The 18,884-nt window shown below is 41.8% G+C and overlaps 1 protein-coding gene across 5 annotated transcripts in view; it reads left to right on the forward strand.

Moving 5' to 3' along the window:
- Window positions 1-18,884, forward strand: part of KCNIP4 (potassium voltage-gated channel interacting protein 4) — a 1,162,373-nt gene that overhangs the window by 921,829 nt on the left and 221,660 nt on the right. Inside the window, exon 1 of one of the 5 annotated variants that reach the window (XM_043553510.1) lies at window positions 12,140-12,683. The exons of the other annotated variants lie outside the window; for them this stretch is intronic. Within the exon in view, the coding sequence (XP_043409445.1) occupies window positions 12,572-12,683 (112 nt within the window). The 5' untranslated portion in view covers window positions 12,140-12,571. Of the gene's footprint in view, window positions 1-12,139; window positions 12,684-18,884 lie in introns of those variants that run through there. 5 annotated transcript variants of the gene reach the window in all.

Raw genomic sequence — 18,884 nt, forward strand, 5'->3', positions numbered from 1 at the left:
CAATTCTATAAAAATTATAATTATCTTCACCTCCTTACATGTTCCTGTCCAGTTTCACCCGGGGATGAGTTGGAGTAGCTGCCTGGACCCTCACGAGTTTCCTTTCTCCTGAAAGGATCCCAGACCACAGGAATGGGTCTTCAGTGCTCTTCAAGGTGACCCAACTCCTGGCTACAAAAATTGATTCAGAGATATTTGCTTGACCCAAGGTGGGCCAAGCAGGGGCTCCCTTTTTGAAGTTTGAAATTTGGAGGTGGATAGATGCCATGGTTAAAAGTACCTGGAGATGAGACATGTTAAGGGCAGCATGTTCAAAGTGGAGCTGTATGAACTATTGTTGTAGCCCCTACCCCTGAGCTGCCTTCCTTCTGTTCTTTCCTTGATCGTTCTTCCTTCCAATTCATGAGTTTTATCCTTGCATCCTTTCAATCCATTTCCACCACTTTTTCCATTCTTGCACTAGTTAGAGCCAGGAAAATGTTGACAAATAAACCTCCATGTTTCACAGTCAGGTCAGATAACCTTTGACGCCTCCTGTCCTTGGTCTTGGCATCACTTGGTTCGGCCAAGTTCATCTTTCCATCTTTCTACCCAGGGATGTGACCTCTGGCTCAGACCCTTGCAGCAGCCAACTCCCTGGTTTCCCTGTCCCTGATTTCTTTTCTCTTTTCTTTCATCGCTGTGGTCGCTTTTGTTTTTATTATTGCCAGATGAAATAAGCAGAACACTACTGTCATCATGCCACTTCACTACCCAGAAACGTTAATTAGATCCTCATCATTCAACTCTCTTACAGATTCTTGTAATTCTTCATAGTCTGGCCTCTCTCACATTTCCAGTCTGGTAAATTTTCTCTGGAATCCACTGTGCTATGAAATGAAGTTAGCTGCTAATCTCTGATTGTGACCATTGCTGAGACAATTCATGTGGTTTCAAATGACCACATGTGGGGGAAGAACCTTGTTTTATGTCATTCATTCATTCACTTATTCATTCAACAAATAGTTATGAAAAGCCTATAGTGGCCAGGCAGTCTTCAAGGTCCTGGGGATACTGTGAGAAGATAGCATTTGCATCTAGAACAGAGTGATGAGAAAGAGCAAGAAAGAAGAAGGGGCCGCCTTGAGGGAAAGAGGAATCACAAAACACAAAGGCCTTAGGCAGGGATAATCTTGGCTTATTAAAGAACTAAAAGGCTATGTCAGGAGAGAGCTGTGGACACAGGGGGTAGGGGTTCAGAGTAAAATTGGTCTCATTTGAGACCAAGGAGACGCCAGTGAGTGGTGAGGAGTTTAAATGTCATCCCCAGTGTAGCAGACAACTATTGAAAGGCCATCGCAGGGAAGTTGAATGAAAAATATACTTTTTAATCTGGCTACTGTGTACAACTAGACCAGAAAGGTATAAAAGTAAAAGCAGGAAAATCAGATGAGAATCTGTTGCACGGTGGCTTGGGTCTATGGCTATGTTAGGAGGCTTAGTGACAATTTGTACTATAGAGGTTATATGTTAGAGTTAACAGAAGTTGATGGAGGGATTATATTGAGGGCTCTTGCATATTTTAGCACATTGTGGACACTCAATACATGTTGATTGAATCACTGAAGGAATGATTGAACTACTATCAATCAAACCCAGATTCCAGGAAGCATTCACTAATGACCTCCACCCACCTACTTCTCTATTCCTCTGTCTCTTCGAAATTCCCAGTGCTCTCGAAACATTTTCCTGTGAACACTAATCTTCTTCCGGGGATTTATGTGCACTCCTTACCTCCCCATCTATACTATAAGTTTCTTCATGATATTACCCCCCATAGTTCCTTGCATATTTGGCATGGCACATAATCAATGTCAACCTTTTTGAAGGATGAATGAACACATGCATGAAAGCAATGAAATGGAAATTATGTGAAAGTCAAAGTTCTCAAATAAAGAAATGATTACTGAGCTACATACAGCATCTGAAACCTGAGGATCTTTCCAGATGGATTAAACCATTCTGCAGCCTGGTTTCTTTAGGCTCTGCCTTGCTTGAAAGCCCAGGACTAACTTAGTGACCGAGAGTGTCTCTGTTTCAAAGAACCACACCCTAAGAGGCAGAGCGAGGCTGACTTGTGTGAATCAGGATGGGTTTTCATGGCTGCCTCTGTCACACACCAGTTTGCGACAAGTCTCTAGCCATTCTGAATCATGGTTTCCTCATTTGTCAAAGAGGCATAACAATAGAAATGCTTCAGAGCTGGTTTGTGAAGAAATATTACCAAATGCTCTTATGAATAAAGCTCTTGCTGTGTGTCCTACAGTCCCCCGAGTGCTTTAACTGTACAATGTACTCACCTATTTATTGCTCTGGACAACACTAGCAGCTACACACTTTTATTAACCTCATTTTATAAATCACAAATATGAGGCACTTGCCACAGCACGCAACACAGAAAAAAACAGTCTGTAAATACTAGACATGAAAAAAAGTTCAAAACTAGATATGCAGCCAGAACACATGGCTTTAAAAAACCAGGTTTGCTGCTGTTTTTGACCACAGATGAGGAAACATAACCTCAATTTTCTCGTTTTTAAAATGGAACAATACAAGGACTAGGTGAGACAAAGTCTGTGAAAATGCAAATCTATGTAAAATTATAACAAAATCCTGCATAAATGTAGGTGTTTGGAAAGTGTTAGAGGTGATTTTTAACTCCTGTGTGTAAGCTACCAGCCCATTTAAATGCAGTGTTTTTAGCAGGAAGCATCATATGGATCTTCAAAGGAGAAAACTGCCCATTTGCCATAGTTTTGTTATTTCAGTGAACAGTCTTTGTGAGAGTCATGGTCTGTGACTTGTTTGTGTCCAGCAGATTGACAACTTTAAGTAAAATGAATACCTCGGTAGCTGAAGATGTAGGTTCATTTCTAGTCTTATCCATCGCAGGGCATCTGGGCCAGTTGGTTAAAGCATTACCCGTGAGTGCTCTTCCCCCACTTATAAAGCACCTCCTCCTCCATTATCTTTTGTGATCCTCCTGGAAATGCTGTAAAGGAGGAACATTATCCCAGTTCTTTCTTCTCCCAGGCTCCATCTCTTGTAACTCCTAGGTTAGTCCTGGGTTTACAGGAAATACCGCCTCTGCATCTAATTGTTTCTGACCACTAAAATGAAAATAGAGTGTCCCTCGATCTGATCATTAGCTATGTCTTCTAAATTGTTTCGTGTTCCTTTTTAGTATTTTGAAATGTACTTTCTTCAGAATCCTTTCTTACTGAAAATTGGAAATTCAGAGATAGGAATGCTAATGAAAGCTGCCCTTTCCTTCCGAAAGAGAAGGTTCTTTTTCTGTACATTAAACACACACACACACACACACACACACACACACACACACGGACATATCTCAAGTGACTTGGGCCTGATGAAGTAGAGTCTACCTTTGTGGTTTTAGTTTAGGGGGTAGCTTTTCTTTTCCTAATAAAAGCAGTGTTTCTTATTAAAAGCTATTCATATATTTTAACTGTGTGGTAGACACAATAATGGCCCTCCAAAGATGTCATCCTAATCACCAGAACCCGTGGCTGTGCTAGTGACATGACAAAGGTAATTAAAGTTGCTGATGAAATTAAGGTGCTGAGCTGATCTGAAAATAGGAAGATTATCCTGAATAATCCAGGCAGGCATGATGTAATCATAGGATGAGGGAAAGAGAGAAGCAGAACAGTCAAGTTCAGAATAATGCCAGAGAAAGACTCAGCTGGCCATTGCTGGCATTGAAGTTGGAGGTAATCACAGCCAAGGCATGCAGGCTGACTCTAGAATCTGGGAAAGGTCAGGGAACAGTTTCTCTCCTGGAGACTTTTAAAGGAACACAGCCCTGCCAACACCTTTATTTTAGCCAAAGGAGACCCACTGAAGACTTCTAACCTTGAGAGCTGTGAGATAGTAAATTTGTGTTGTTTTAAGCCATCAATTTTGGGGTAATTTTTTATAGTAGCAATAGGAAACTAATACAAACTGATTTCAGCATTAGAGTCATATAGTGTAATGATAGAAAACAAGCAATCTCCAGCAGAGACAAACTACTGACCGATTATAGGTTCTGGGAAACATGTAATTCTCAGGAGAGGAATGATTCCCTTTCCAGCCCTCTAAGCCTCTGACCTTGGAGCTGGGATAGGGAGAAAAGTTTTCCCTTACCTGTCTTTTTTCCAAATGAAATGTATTCCCTTTTACCAAAAAGATTCATTCGGATGAAGCTCCCAGCTTCACTAGCTGCTAGTTTGTAGTGGATATTGCAAACAAGTCTTAGATGTGTCTGATTTGAGAGCACTACTAAGAGCTAGCACTCATGGGCAGTACCTGGACATATGCAACATCAGACTTGGCCTTCATGCCTCATTCGCTATGTCTTCTCTTTCTTGTGGATATTTCTGATCTCACTAGAAGAAATCTCCCTCTTCTATAGTGCATGGTCCCTCCTTGCTTCTGTCTTAGCTATTGTGCAGATGTCTTATCTTCCTGTTAGGGTGGAGAGAACACTGGACTGAGGGTCTAAAGACTTGGCTATGAATTCTAGATGTCAAGCCTGGGCCAGGCATTTAAAGAGCAATGCCTATCTACCAGGACCCACACCCTACATCCTAAACATTTACTGTGTAGGCATTCACTGAACATTTACTGTTGCCTCTTCATCCCCAGCAGGAATGTGCACACACTAAGCTCAGTGTAAAAGGGACTTCTGTTTTCACTGTGGTCTCACCTATTCTGACTTTGCAGATGATAGAAATGACCTCAGTGATAATTGTGGGGTGTGTGTGTGTGTGTGTGTGTGTATGAGAGAATGAATGAACAAACAAGGGGGATTTAGAAGTGCTTTCAGAGAGGGTCACCTGGGTGGCTCAGTCAGTTGAGTGTCTGACTGGCTCAGGTCACTATCTCATGGTTCATGAGTTCGAGCCCTGTGTTGGGCTCTGTGCTGACAGCTTGGAGCCTGGAGCCTGCTTTGGATTCTGTGCCTCCCTCTCTCTCTGCCCTTCCTCTGCTCATGCTGTCTCTCTCTCTCTCTCTCTCTCTCTCTCTCTCTCTCTCTCTCTCTCTCAAAAAATTAATAAATTGTTAAAAAATTTAAAAAAAAAGAAGTGCTCTCAGAGAAGGACCTGGAGACTTCTACAAATATTCTTTGCAGAATGGGTAGAGCAATATCCATGGAGATGCCATTCTTAGGCTTTTACAGCCATCTGCTCAATTTCCAGGCTTTGGATGAGAAAGTGGAGGGAAAGAGACGGTCTGTATTGCTAGTTATAGGGGCCCCAGAGCTTGATGGACCAGGGAAGAGGGATGAGTTCAGGAAGAATTAACCCTTTGCTCAACCCTTTCCTATAGTCTGGTTTACTTCTATTTTAGATCTTATCTCCCAGGAAGTCTGAAAATGTCACAAGCAGAAAACAGGCCACATTCAGCTCTGTGTTCTTGACTCTCACAGGGCATTGCTTACCTCTTCCCTCATGGCTCCCCCTTCTTTTTCTTCTTCTCTTCTCTCATCCCTTCAATTCTTCTTCCTCTCCCTTATCTCCTGAGCCCCTTCCCTCACCTCATTTGTCTTTTCTTTGCCCTCTCGATCTCCTTTCCAGGAAAGAACTTGATAATAAGCATTTACATTTCAAGGTGAAGTAAGTGCCACACCACCTGCTACCTTTCTGGCAGCCATTTGCATTCTTTTGCCGTTTGTATTTTAAATCTTGTCTCTCTTTGTTTTGTAGGGCCACAATAAGAACAAAATAAAACAAAAGTAGTGATCTTTACAAATGATACCCGATGGATGTAAGAATACTGAAGCTTGAGTGAGAATTTCTGAGGCTAAATCCCAGCTCCTTGACATCTAGCATGTAATTTGTCAGGGAGGAAAAAATATTTCTTCTACCCTCTTAGGTTCAGTTTCTGGAGGCCTGCAAATTAGATAAACAAAAGACATATTAACAGAAGAAAAGGCATACCATTTTTATTTTATATGTATGGACATTCACCGAAAAGAAGTAAAACTCATAGAAGCAAGCAATTAGATTCCAAGGCTTATTGCCACTTTAACAAAAGAAAGGGAGTTTGGGCTTCAAGGGGTGATAAATCGTGGGGAAATGACTAGGAAGTATATGAGGGAAACTAATAAAAGACAAGGCTTCTTTTAGTTAGGATATTTTATGCAGACTGATCATGGTGCTGACTCTCAATCCCCATTGATAAGAGTAGCTTTCTGATTCCTTGTACAGAAGGGTTGGGCAGCTTCACAAAGGGAAATTTATGCCACGGTTGGAGAGATAAGAGGAGGACTGAGAAATCTTGCATTTGCTGATTCTCACATGCCTTGAGCTCAACATAATCATTATGCCAAAGTAGCATATTTTGGAGTGGCATATTCTGATTTTTTTTCTTTTTATAATCTTGGGCAAGTTACTTAAGTGCTGGCATTCCAGTGTCCTCATCTATAAAATGGGATTAGTAATTATACCTAATGTTTGGTGGGTTGCAGTGATTCAATGAGAGAGTTTGTGTAATGTACACAGTACAGTTACATGGAAAAGGAAACCAGCTCAGGCAAAAAGTCATAAACTGTAGGGAGATTATATTCTTGGGAATGTTTCCTGGTTGAATTTCCAAATAATATGCTAATTTGTTTTTATATACTGCATAAGTTTTGATTATACATGAGACCTATGTTCAAGATACATTAGTGCGATATTGCTAGACATTTCTTAAAGTGGAAGTTATCCCCCCCCCCCCCCACTTACGGACTCAATAGGCACTCAGGCCAGAAGGTTGGATGCTTAATTGTTTAATGGACAAACATATACATATTTTAAAGAAATCCATTCCAGACGCATTTAGGAACCTTTCAGAATGAGCCCTGCAGCTAAGTGAAACAGCGTGAGTCCTGACATGTTTGAGTAGAAAGTTTATCTGGAGAACATTTAGGGATCTTTCCAAGTAATTGAGAAACCCCAAGACAGTGGGACTTGATATAGTTTGGGGTGGAGGTGAGCACTGGGGATAAAATTGAAGGCACAGGGAAGCGAATAGCTTTCGTCATTTTGGTGAGAAAGTCTTAAATTTAGAAGAGATACTGTCACACACCAACCCTGTCCTCATTACTTGCTCTATTAAGATGTTAAGAGGCCTCTTAACAACAATTTTCCAGCCCCATTTTTCTTCCCTGCTTCAGAGGCCTCAGTGCAGCTATGCACTATGAATTATGCCCTAATGTGTGCCCATTTCTACTCCTGGGAAAGTCATTCCTCCTCTCCTCGCTTGTTTTTAAAAACCTAGATTAGGGGCACCTGGATGGCTCAGTCAGTTGAGCATCTAACTCTTAATTCAGCTCAGTTCATGATCTCATGGTTTGGGAGTTTGAGACCTCAGTCCGCTCTGTGCTAACAGCATGAAGCTGGCTTGGGATTCTCTCTCTGCCCTTCCCCCATGCTTTCTTTCTCTCTCAGAATAAATAAACTTCTAAAAATAAAATAAAATAAAATCCTAGATTAAGCTTCTATCTTCAGTGGAATCTTCTAGATATTGCCAACCACATTGAGGCCTTGCTTCCCCTACATCCTACTTCCTGTGTGTAGAATGTGACACCCGGGATACCCAAGTTCAAATCCCAACTCTGCCAAGTCCTATCTATAAGACTTTGGGCTGATTGCTCAACCTTTTAAAGCCCGAACTTTCTCCTTGAAACCAGAGCAATAATATAGATCTCATAGAATTATGAAAAAATTAAAGTAGTTAATAGGTGTGAAGATTTTAGAATAGTGCCTGGCACTTACACCTTCTGCATAACTCTTAGCAGACATAATGGAGTAAATCAGGTATAAATCATGGCTGTGCCCCCTTATTGAACATACTTTGTAAAAATAATCTAAATGACCCTCAGCTTTATTTATTTTTATTTTTATTTTTTTTTGCAATAGGAATAATAACACTTCCCTTATTAGTGTAGGGTAAGATTAAATAAACTTATACATGTAAAATACATAATATGGTACTGGGCTTAGAGCCAGTGAGAAGGAGATGTTAGTTTATTCCTTTGACATTCTTTTCTTTTGGTGTGAGAGACAGATCTTTACTGCACATCCACCACAACGTACAGAAAGGAGTGAGCCTAAGAATAAGGAGAGGAAGTCGAGGCATATTTTTTTTTTAATTTTTTTTTTTTCAACGTTTATTTATTTTTGGGACAGAGAGAGACAGAGCATGAACGGGGGACGGGCAGAGAGAGAGGGAGACACAGAATCGGAAACAGGCTCCAGGCTCTGAGCCATCAGCCCAGAGCCTGACGCGGGGCTCAAACTCACGGACTGCGAGATCGTGACCTGGCTGAAGTCGGACGCTTAACCGACTGCGCCACCCAGGCGCCCCGAGGCATATTTTAATGTAACAAACTAGGTTGGGGCTAAGAAGCTACTGTAATAAAATTATAGAGCCATCACCTGGAATTATTTTTTTTAATTTTTTATTTAATTTTTTTTAAGGTTTATTCATTTTTTGATACAGACAGAGCGTGAGTGGGGAAGGGGCAGAGAGAGAGGGAGAAACAGAATCTGAAGCAGGCTCCAGGCTCTGAGCTGTCAGCACAGAGCCTGATATGGGGCTCAAACTCACGGACAGTGAGATCATGACCTGAGCTGAAGTCGGACGCCTAACCAACTGAGCCACCCAGGCGCCCCTGGAATTATTTTTTTAGAAACACATAGCCACTTGTTCTTTCCCAAGATTGCCCTAGAAATACACTCTTCCTCAGGTGTTCCCCAGTTCCCTAGACTGGTCAGATGCTAATGAAACTCATAGTTGGCACTGTTAGCTTCCAGAATCCTGCTGTGGAGGGGTGCCTGTGACAGAGCCCCCCGCATTCTTGAGAGCCAGAAGATCCTGTAGCTGGAACTAACAGGACGAGCTTAGAAAACCAAGTGGTAGAGGTAGCTAATGCAGATAGGGATTGGCTGGGCTGCCAAGACTCTCATTTCATGGATCTCATGTTAGGAATGCCATTGTTCTGAAGCGAAGTCCTGCCTGGAATCAACAAAATTATGTCGGTGGGCCATTTTGTGAATTTCAAAGATTGTGGGGATTTCTTTCCAGGAAAATGAGATGTGACAATTTAAAAATTCTTTGCCTAAGTCTATAAATCAAGAATTCAGTGGAAAACTATTTTCTGAAACCTGCTGAGGGGTGTAAAAGGAGAATCATGAATTTCGGAATCAGACAAAGCAGTGTTTAAATTCTGCATCTTGGGGCGCCTGGATGGCTCAGTCGGTTGAGAGTCTGACTTCGGCTCAGGTCATGATCTCGTGGTTGACAAGTTCGAGCCCCGCATCAGGCTCCGTGTTGACAGCTCAGAGCCTGAAGCCTGCTTCGGATTCTGCTTCTCTCTCTCTCTCTCTGCCCCTCCCCCACTCATTCTCTGTCTCAAAAATAAAATAAACATTAAAAAAATTTACATTCGTCATCTAGAGCTTTTTAGCTGTGTGACATTGGTCAGATCATATTACTTCTCTGTACCTTAGTTGTTTTTCTTTTTTAAACTTTAATATGACATTGTATAGGATTACAAGACATAGTTACAGCTAACTTGACCTAATTAATTTCTTTAATTTTTTTTTTAACCTTTGGATGTCCTATAGCCAAATGTTTGCAGGAATTTCAGAGAATGGATACTTAAAATGTTTCCTTACCAGTCATCTTCCAAGAACTGCTTCCCCTTCACTGGCTTGCTGACAAACTGAAAACAACGTGTTTAGATAGATAGGTGGTTGGGCAAGTAGACAGATATTGCCCATAAACATATAACTTAAAATGAAAAGCACCATCATAAAAGCCAACTTGGTGGCCCAAGTGTATTTCAGGTGCCCAGAGAGGGTGCTAGGACCAGCGAGGAGCAAAGTCTCTTCATCCGTCTAGACCCACCAGAGCCTCTAAAGTGTTGGCCTTGCCACCTGCTGAGCAGGAACCTGACTCAGTTTTCCACAGGTAACTCTCCTATTAATAACAAGAAGGGGGGCAGATGCATTCCCATCTTGAACTTGGAAAACTGAAACTCAGAGATGCAGCGGCTTCCCCAAGGTCACACAGCAAGTGAGAAGTGACAGAACCAGGATTTAACCTAAGACTGTGTGCCCCAAAGCCCGTGTATGATGTGTAACTTCTAATTATAATGAGAGCTACCGTTTTTACGGTTACCTCTTCTATAAAGTCTCCCTCCCATTATCACCACCCATCTCTCCCCATGTGGAGCTGGCCCTTCATTTTTGTGCCCCCACTGTACTTCACAGAGAGATCTCTTCAAGTGCTAGTGCATTTATCAGTCAAGTTCGAGTTCATGCCTGCCTCCGTTATTATATCGTATGTCCCCACAGGATAGGATTGGACATCACTTGCCATTTTATCATTCATGTACTGTTGCTCGTAGTACCAGGTTAATAAATGTTAATAAATAACCAAATGAATGAATGAATGCCTATTGCCTACCAAGCACTCAGCCCACCACAGCTTTGACAGGATAACCTCTTTATGCTTCAGTTTCCTTGCCTATAAAATGAAGATGATCATAACACCTACCAGAGTTGTGGGGATGAGTTAATTGTTGATAAATTACATACTCTTGATGAGCACATACTAAATGCTCAGTAAATGTTAGCCATTATTACCACCACACTTAATTCCCACAATTCCCTTTATGTTTAAAAAATTTTTTTTATATTTATTTATTTTTGAGAGCTGGAGAGACAGAGCGTGAGTGGGGGAGGGGCAGAGAGCAAGGGAGACACAGAATCCAAAGCAGGATCCAGGCTCTGAGCTGGATCAGAGCACAGAGCCTGACATGGGGCTCCAACTCACGGACCATGAGGTCGTGACCTGAGCCGAAGTCAGATGCTAATCAACGCTAACCACCCAGGTGCCCACCCCTCACAATTCCCTTTAAATTTTTTTAAAGTTTATTATTTATTTTGAGAGAGAGAGGGAAAGTGTGAGAAGGGCAGAGAGAGAGAGAGGGAGAGACAATCCCAAGCAGGCTCTGTGCTGATAGCTGATAGCACAGAGCCTGTCGTGGGGCTTGAACCCACAAACTGTGAGATCATGATCTGAGCCAAATGGAGAGTTGGAAGCTTAACCAACTGAGCCAGCCAGGCACCCCCTAAATGGAGAACTTTAAATAAGGTATTACAATCTCAGTTTCACAGAAAAGGAACTGATTTCAGAGAGACTAAGGTTCTTAAAGAAAATCACATAGCCAGAAAGTAGCAGAACCAGGAAATGCCCCCCCAGGGTCTAAGATATTTTTCATAAACCCTTATTTTCATAGTGAGTTCCAGGGCCTAAAACCTCTTTTACATACAGGGTCCCAAATGATTCTCTTCACCAGCAGTGTGGGCCTGGGCTTCAGCCTAGAGGAAGAAATTGGCAGGGGATTAAACCAATGTGGTCCTGATAGCCCAGAGTCCTAGACCATTCCACAAAGCTGGCTAGGATGTTTGGTGGGTTTTGTGGCAGAACACTCCATGGGATCCTTCAGGACACCCTAACCCACACTTTCCTGATAAGAGTCATCTAGCTTCTTGTTCTTGATCCAGAACGCTCTGAATCAGACTGTCCACAAGAGAGCATTTTTAAAAAACACCCCTGGGTGATTTTTATGATCAGGGAAGTTTGTGAAACTTGGCTTTGAAAGGAGGATAGTGCAGTCCCCCTCCAGCGGGCAGTTACTGAACATCAGTGTTCCTACAAGGTTCTGCTCTGCCCCCATCCTCCACCCCTTCATGTTTGTAAATATAAGGACTAAATCAGACTCCCTAAAAATGTTCTCCTGTGTCAGCGGGGACCACATAGCCCCAGTGGGGTGGCAGGTGGGAGGCGGCTTAGATGCTCCCGGGTGACAAAGACACTGAATCATGGTTCTTTTGCTCCTGCACTTTTCTCCCTAGAAAAAGTGCCCACGGGCTTCCATGGGGGCTTTCTAGAAGGGGCTGTAGGCAGCAGCCGCGAAAGCTGATTTTGTCCCAGCATCCCAAGAGGGGGCTGAGCTGTCTGGCGCAAGCTCCGGGAGGCGAGAGCCGCTGCTTGGGCGAAAAGGGGGCATTCGGCGGCTTCCCAGGCAGCAAACTAGCGCGCAGCCAGCCTGCCCAGCTCGCGCCGCGTCGTCAGCGCGTGGAGCGCGGCCGTGCTCTCCGGGGCAAGTTTCCTGGGAGTGTCCCTCCTCTCCACGGACACAGCAAAGTCCCCCGTTCTCCAACAGATGCTCCCCTCTCAGCCCTAAGTGCAAGGACCCGCTGGCGGCCGCGCAGAGCCGGGAGGCCGGCGCGCTGTGGTTGGGGGGACCCCCCTTAGGAAATGCCAGCACCAGCATGAGAGGCTGGACTCCAGCCCGGGTCGGTCCTCACCCCGGGGGGCCGCTGCTCCGCCCGGTGCGTCTGCGAGGAGCTGCTCACTTTTCCCCCTCGCGAGTCTTTGTTCCAAGCCAGAGCTTGCTCGGATTCTCTAATTAACTCCCTCCGCTCCAAAGGGGGCCGGAGGCTGGGATGCTCTGCCAGCTTGAAAGATGTTGACTCTCGAGTGGGAGTCGGAAGGACTGCAAACAGTGGGTATTGTTGTGATTATATGTGCATCTCTGAAGCTGCTTCATTTGCTGGGACTGATTGATTTTTCCGAAGGTAAAGTGGTCGCTCCCACTCTGTGCGGTTGGTCAGGTCTGGTTCAGAACTGGATACAGACGCTGCAGAAGTTGAGGAGGCTTACTTAATACCCAAAGTCAAAGTTTTAAAATATTGCATGCTTGACATGGAGCAGCCTAGCACTGGACAGTTCGTTTCTGTTTACCGAGATATTTGACATTGGGAGGGAAGAGATACTGTACCCGCGGTCTTTCTGTTTGAAAGCTATTGAGTGCAGGGTGATCTTGTGGGTTAAATATATTTCCATGGTGCCGAGTTAGGGCTCTACTCTGGGGTGGTAATACAGGTTGTTTTTTGGTCATCAAGTTCATGATGGCTACCACGCCTTAATGTCATTAAGAATTCCATTCTCTGGAGGAGTACCCTGATTTGTGAGGGAAATATCTGTGTGTGCCTCATTAGTTAGGAGGTGCGGGGGTGGAGCTGAGTTGTTGATTATGATATAAAATGGGTAAGCGTTTCGGTTAAAATTGAGTTAATGGGTGCTTAGCAAAAATGTGCTTCGAACACTTAATTTGCAAAAGTGTTTCATTTACATTTCCCAGTGAGCCACTTTGCTCATTTGTCTTTTGAGTGGGAGCTCCTATGCACGGGACATCGTTGTTGCTACCAACAAGTATTTTATCCACCTAATATAAATTGTACTACTCATATCAATTTTATTATTCAAGGATGGGGGTAAAAAATGTTGATTAACTTTGCTTTAACAATTTGAATAGGTGTGTGTGTGTGTGTGTGTGTGTGTGTGTGTGAATATATATATATATATATATATATATATACACTCTATATATGCACATGTATTTTTTCATGAAATAGTTTTTCTGCTGAAATGACATACTTTGAATCATTTAAACCTCAGCATTCAAGATCAATTCTACATCTAAACTCTCCTTTCTTCTCAAGCGAAAGAATGGAGTTCCTAAGACACTTGCTAATATTCCTTCTGGATCAGGATTCGATCTTCTATTGCCGAGTTATTTATGACTATTCACTTCTCACATTGTGTGTAATGTTGGAAGATGATGGAAATATTTAGCCTGCCCATGCTTAGCTAAAATGACATCATCCCAAACTACATCCGGTACACAGGTTGTTTCTGCTAATATGTTATAATGGTCAAAGTATTTTATCTTTAGGAAGTCTTTTTTTTTTTTTTAACAAAGTTTAAAATGTTTGTTTGTTAGGTTCTAACTGTTTAGATCACTATAAGAACGTAAGAAGTTCCCATCTGATTTTCATATCATCTTGTAAGTATTCTCACTCTGTGGCAAGTTCTGTTTAGGCACACAATAGAATAATGTATTGGGATTAAATAAAACTTCAGAAATTAATTTCTTCCTTTTCTCATATTACACGGTGATTGTATTTAACCCCTGGAAGGAAAACAATGCATAAGCAAACTTCTTCAAGTACTACACTATAATCTTGCATTATTTTGAGATTCTGCCTCAGTGTGCTAACGTTGTTATCATAATAAAATGCAGATGAGATCATTGCAATTTCTTTGATGGGAATAATTTCCTTCTGTTAAATTTTATCACTATATTAGTTTTTGTTCTCTGAACTAGGTTGAGCCATAGTCACCCAAATTAAGTGCATAATACTCAACATAGCTTGGTTTCATAGCTAGATGTAGCATTTGCTAAAGGAAAACAGCCATGGGGGTATTGAGGAAGTCAACCTTCACAGAGCTATGGGGTAGCACACAGTTCTTTCATTGCCAGTGTTGACAAGGTACACATTTAAAGTCAGAGTCCCCAGGTTTAAGACCCCTACACATGACTCAGCTTTTATTCTTTAAGTTCATTTTTATGTCACTTAAAGTTGACAGTTTTCAGATGAAACCTTCAATTTGACTTCCAACAATATGAAAAGTAGAATTGTAAACCAGACTCCCTCAACTAGAACCACAGAATTTTGAGCTAGTCCAAATGTCTTTCTCGGGATGGATATCCATATTCATATTCGATTACTACCTATATCCATATATGAATCTATATTTCTATACACACACCTACATATAGATGATGTACCTACACATTTATAGATATTATTTAAAATGTTGAATAAGCTGGGGCAAACTTGGATTCAATATGTAGGCCTTGATCATGTTACAATACAAAGATATAGGTTACCATCATGCACGGGGTATAACCAATTTTACTTCACAAATCAATCCTTTTTTGTTATGAAGCTCATATTAGAAAATTCTGCTCTAGGGGCGCCTGGGTGGCTCAGTCGGTTGGGCGGCCGACTTCGGCTCAGGTCATGATCTCACGGTCTGTGAGTTTGAGCCCCGCGTCGGGCTCTGTGCTGTCAGCTCAGAGCCTGGAGCCTGCTTCAGATTCTGTGTCTCCCTCTCTCTGACCCTCCCCCGTGCATTCTCTGTCTCTCTGTCTCAAAAATAAATAAACGTTTAAAAAAAAGAAAGAAAGAAAGAAAGAAAATTCTGCTCTAGTTCAACTCTTTCATTTTATGTAGGAGAACAGCTAAACAGCTACAGCCCAGAGAGGTTAACTGATTTATCAGAAGGCAAAACTAACTGAAGGAGAAACAGGACCAAAACTAAGGACTAGTTAGCACTTTATGGTTCTTTTCCTACTATAACACCCTTTTTACTTATTTCTCTTCCCTAATATTGGAAAAGAGAATTAATGAAAACACATGTGGGAAGTGTTCTGAATTCTGGAATCTTGTCCTGAACTGTCTACTAACACTCTGAAGAATATCTGAGGGAAATACATTCACAAGAAATAATATTACACACTAGCCACACAGTTTCTGCAAGGCATTGAGCCCAATACAGGTGTGGGACCCAAGAATGGCATTTAAGTGAGCTATGCCTGACCACTGACTGTATCATAGAGTGGAGGCAGGATTAGAACAAAAGCAAGCCAACTGGTGTCCTGATCGTCTTTGCCTCTAAGACTTGCCCAGCATTTTGACTGTGACACATAGTCAATGGCAATGAATGCATAATCCAGGTAGAATCCAACAGTGAGATCGAATAAGACCATGAGAACTCTGGCCTAAGCCACCTGTCTGTGTTTTCTAAGGCTGTGGCATATCCAAGCAGAAACAGACTTAGGCTGTATGATCTCCAGCCAGGTGGAGGAATAAGAAAAAGGCACAAAATACAGAGAAAGTCACAAAATATCATCCTTTCTACCTGCAAATGATAAGGCGTCCCAAAGGGTTATCCCCATGTATACTGCTAAACTTTTCACTGACTGCACTAGAAAATACAGCCCAGGATAAGGCCAGGGAACTAACCATTCTTTTTCGTGGAGAAATGAAGATGAGACCCGGAGCAGAACTGTGAGCTTTTAGGCCACGTTGAACTTTTATACTATCCTCATGGCAATGATTCTTCTCTGGTACAACTGTAGAGTATTTTATTTAGAATGACTGTGCATTGATTTACTTAGAAAGCAGTTCTGAGTCTGTTTGAATGAGAGAGTCTATATTAGTGTTGGGATAAAGCAATGCTACCTTAGTATCATCATCTCCAATGGCTAGTGAAAATTAGCCATGGGTAGAAAAGAATAAAGGGAAACATTTCTGCTCCCACCTAAATGAGATTCCGATTTTGATAAAATCTTATTTTAAAAATGTAATTCTCTTTCAGTTGAAATTCAACATTTAGAAAACAAAAGCAATTTGTAAAGAGGATTCAAAAGACCAATGGGATTTTAATATGATAATTTGAGGTTTTCCACATATCCACTCACTACTAAGGAGAACAAGGAGGAACACTCTGAAAGTGAATCTCACTGTGTCATAGATTAGTCTATAGTATATTTCCTTTTGAGTTCTAAACATGTGCAGATTTCTCTGTTAAGCTGAGACAGTAGAGAGGTGTACAAGATGAGCATTAAAAGAATGTACCCCCAGTGAACTTACAGTCTAGAAAAGAAACTAATTACCAAACAAGACAGAAGGGGATAAACTGACATAAGCAAGAAATGGCCTGTAGAGGCATAGATGGGGTGGTGCCTCTTGAAAGGGCTCAGAGGAAGGCTTCATGGAAGGTAACAGTTGTACAGGACTTTGCAATGTGAGAAGGGCTTCCCAAACTGGAGGAGGGGAGAACATTCTAGGTTAAGCAAAGATCTTGAGCTGTGCCCCTAAGCACTGACAAGAGGTAGCTTTCATGGATAAGGTCAGTGGCTTTTGCACACATGGGTGTTGAAAGTTGAAATGGGAGATACAGCAGAGGGGGTGACTTGAAGCTCAATGCTAAGAGTGTATGCTTGCTCTTTAACCCGTGAAGAACCACTGATTCAAAGTCTTCCACTTTGGGGAAACAAATGAGTAACGTAGCAGACCACTGTTTTAGGTGGGTCTATCTGGGAGTAGGTGAAGATTTGTAGTAAAATAATGGAAGCAGATGCTAGTAATGCTCTTGGAATAATTCAGGTGAAAGACAATAGGGCAAAAATCTATAGATTCCCTTTCTCAATAAAATACATAATGTGAACTGTCAACTTCCAGTTTTTCCAGAAATTCGTGTTTAGTATAACATCCTTGGCCTGCACTTGTTCCGACACAGCATAATTATATTTTATTTTAGGGCAACGTTTTAGACTTTAAATATCTTTTTTAAGAGAAGATAAAAGAAGTGTAAAGCACACAGAGGTCATAGTTATAGATACGGTAGCGCCCCTTACCATAGGAACGTAACAGTTCTGATATGTATATTGACATCTTGCAAGGTCTTCAATTATTTTGAACTTTTTATTTTGGAAAAAGGCACAGAGCAAAGTGTAGAGAGTAGTGTAATGCACTGCCCCACACCCCTCAATAATGACCATCACTTTGCCATTTGTGTTCCAGCAGTGACTTGCATTTAAAAGATATTTCTCTATTGTCTACAATATTCCAGGCACTCTGCTAGGCCCAGGATACAAAGATGAATTAAAGATCGTCTCTACCATCACAGAACTCTCATTTGTATAAGGAGATGGGAAATATAAACAAAGAAAAGGTGATGCATTATGGTAGACAGATCAACATAAGTAAGTCCAAGATATAGAAAAAGAATGGAAAGAAATTAAGTCCAAGTGGAAGGGCTAGAAGTGATCAGAAATGACTCCCTGGAGGAGTTGGCTTTTAGCTAGATTTTTATGGTGAAATAAATTTTATCATAGTCATATGCCAGCAATGGTGTATTCAGGGCTCTGGGTAAGGTAATGCCATAGACCAACACAGGGACGTGATACACAATGTGGAATTCCTGGAGCAATAACAACAAAAAATGTCAGAGGGAATTAGCACAGGTTTATTCCTTCTCCTTGATGACGTAATTATCCGTGCTATCTACCACAATGCTTGGTATATAGAAGACACTCAAAACATCACGGTGTGAATGCCATTTACTGTCACAGAAGAATGGTGCCTGTGCACTTCTACTTACGCTACATAATTGAGGGCCTCCAGTGCCTCTTTCAAGTTTCCATGGTAGCCTGGAAACTGTTGATTAGTTGGCTACATTGTTTTATTTTTTTATTTTTTTTTTATGAGGGAGATTTCAGATCAAAATCCCCACTGCAGAGTAGAGATACCCATGTACCAGAGGCATCTGGAGCAGCTGTTCATTAGAACCCCACGGCCATGGGAAATAATTCCAAATGCGATTCCCAGCAGTGAGTTGGAAAAGCCCAGCTTACATGGGCTTTGATTTGGCAGGGAAAGTAGCCCTTTCAATTTTACAACTGGAAAAAAAAAAAACACATAAATGTGCACGTGAAATTGAACAAATATATATCAAGCACCTACTGTGTGAAGGAGGATAGAGGAAAAAGGGGTATTTTACTATCCTTAAAAGTTTTCAAATTGAGATTTTTTTTTCCAGTTAGACTCCAAACATGAATAACAAATCCAAGACTAAAAAGGGTCTGGTGAGAGGGAGAAAGGGTTTTGGAAAACTCGAAGAGAAGAGCCTTCCCATCCAGTTGGAAGTTTTCAGGGAAGTCTGCAAGAAGACACAGTGTGGCATTGGATCAAAAGACTGACAGATAGAAACTGGAAGCTATGAATTGTAATTTAGAAAAGAACAGTCATTTCCTGAAATCGTTGTTTGTAATCAGGTTCCTTCTAAAAGTCCATTAATCCATTTAAGACCCCAAGTGTCTGCTCTGGATCTGGCATCATGCTCAGTACTGACTGGTTTGGGGA

The sequence above is a fragment of the Prionailurus bengalensis genome, chromosome B1, assembly GCF_016509475.1.
Source record: "Prionailurus bengalensis isolate Pbe53 chromosome B1, Fcat_Pben_1.1_paternal_pri, whole genome shotgun sequence".
NCBI lineage: Eukaryota > Metazoa > Chordata > Mammalia > Carnivora > Felidae > Prionailurus > Prionailurus bengalensis.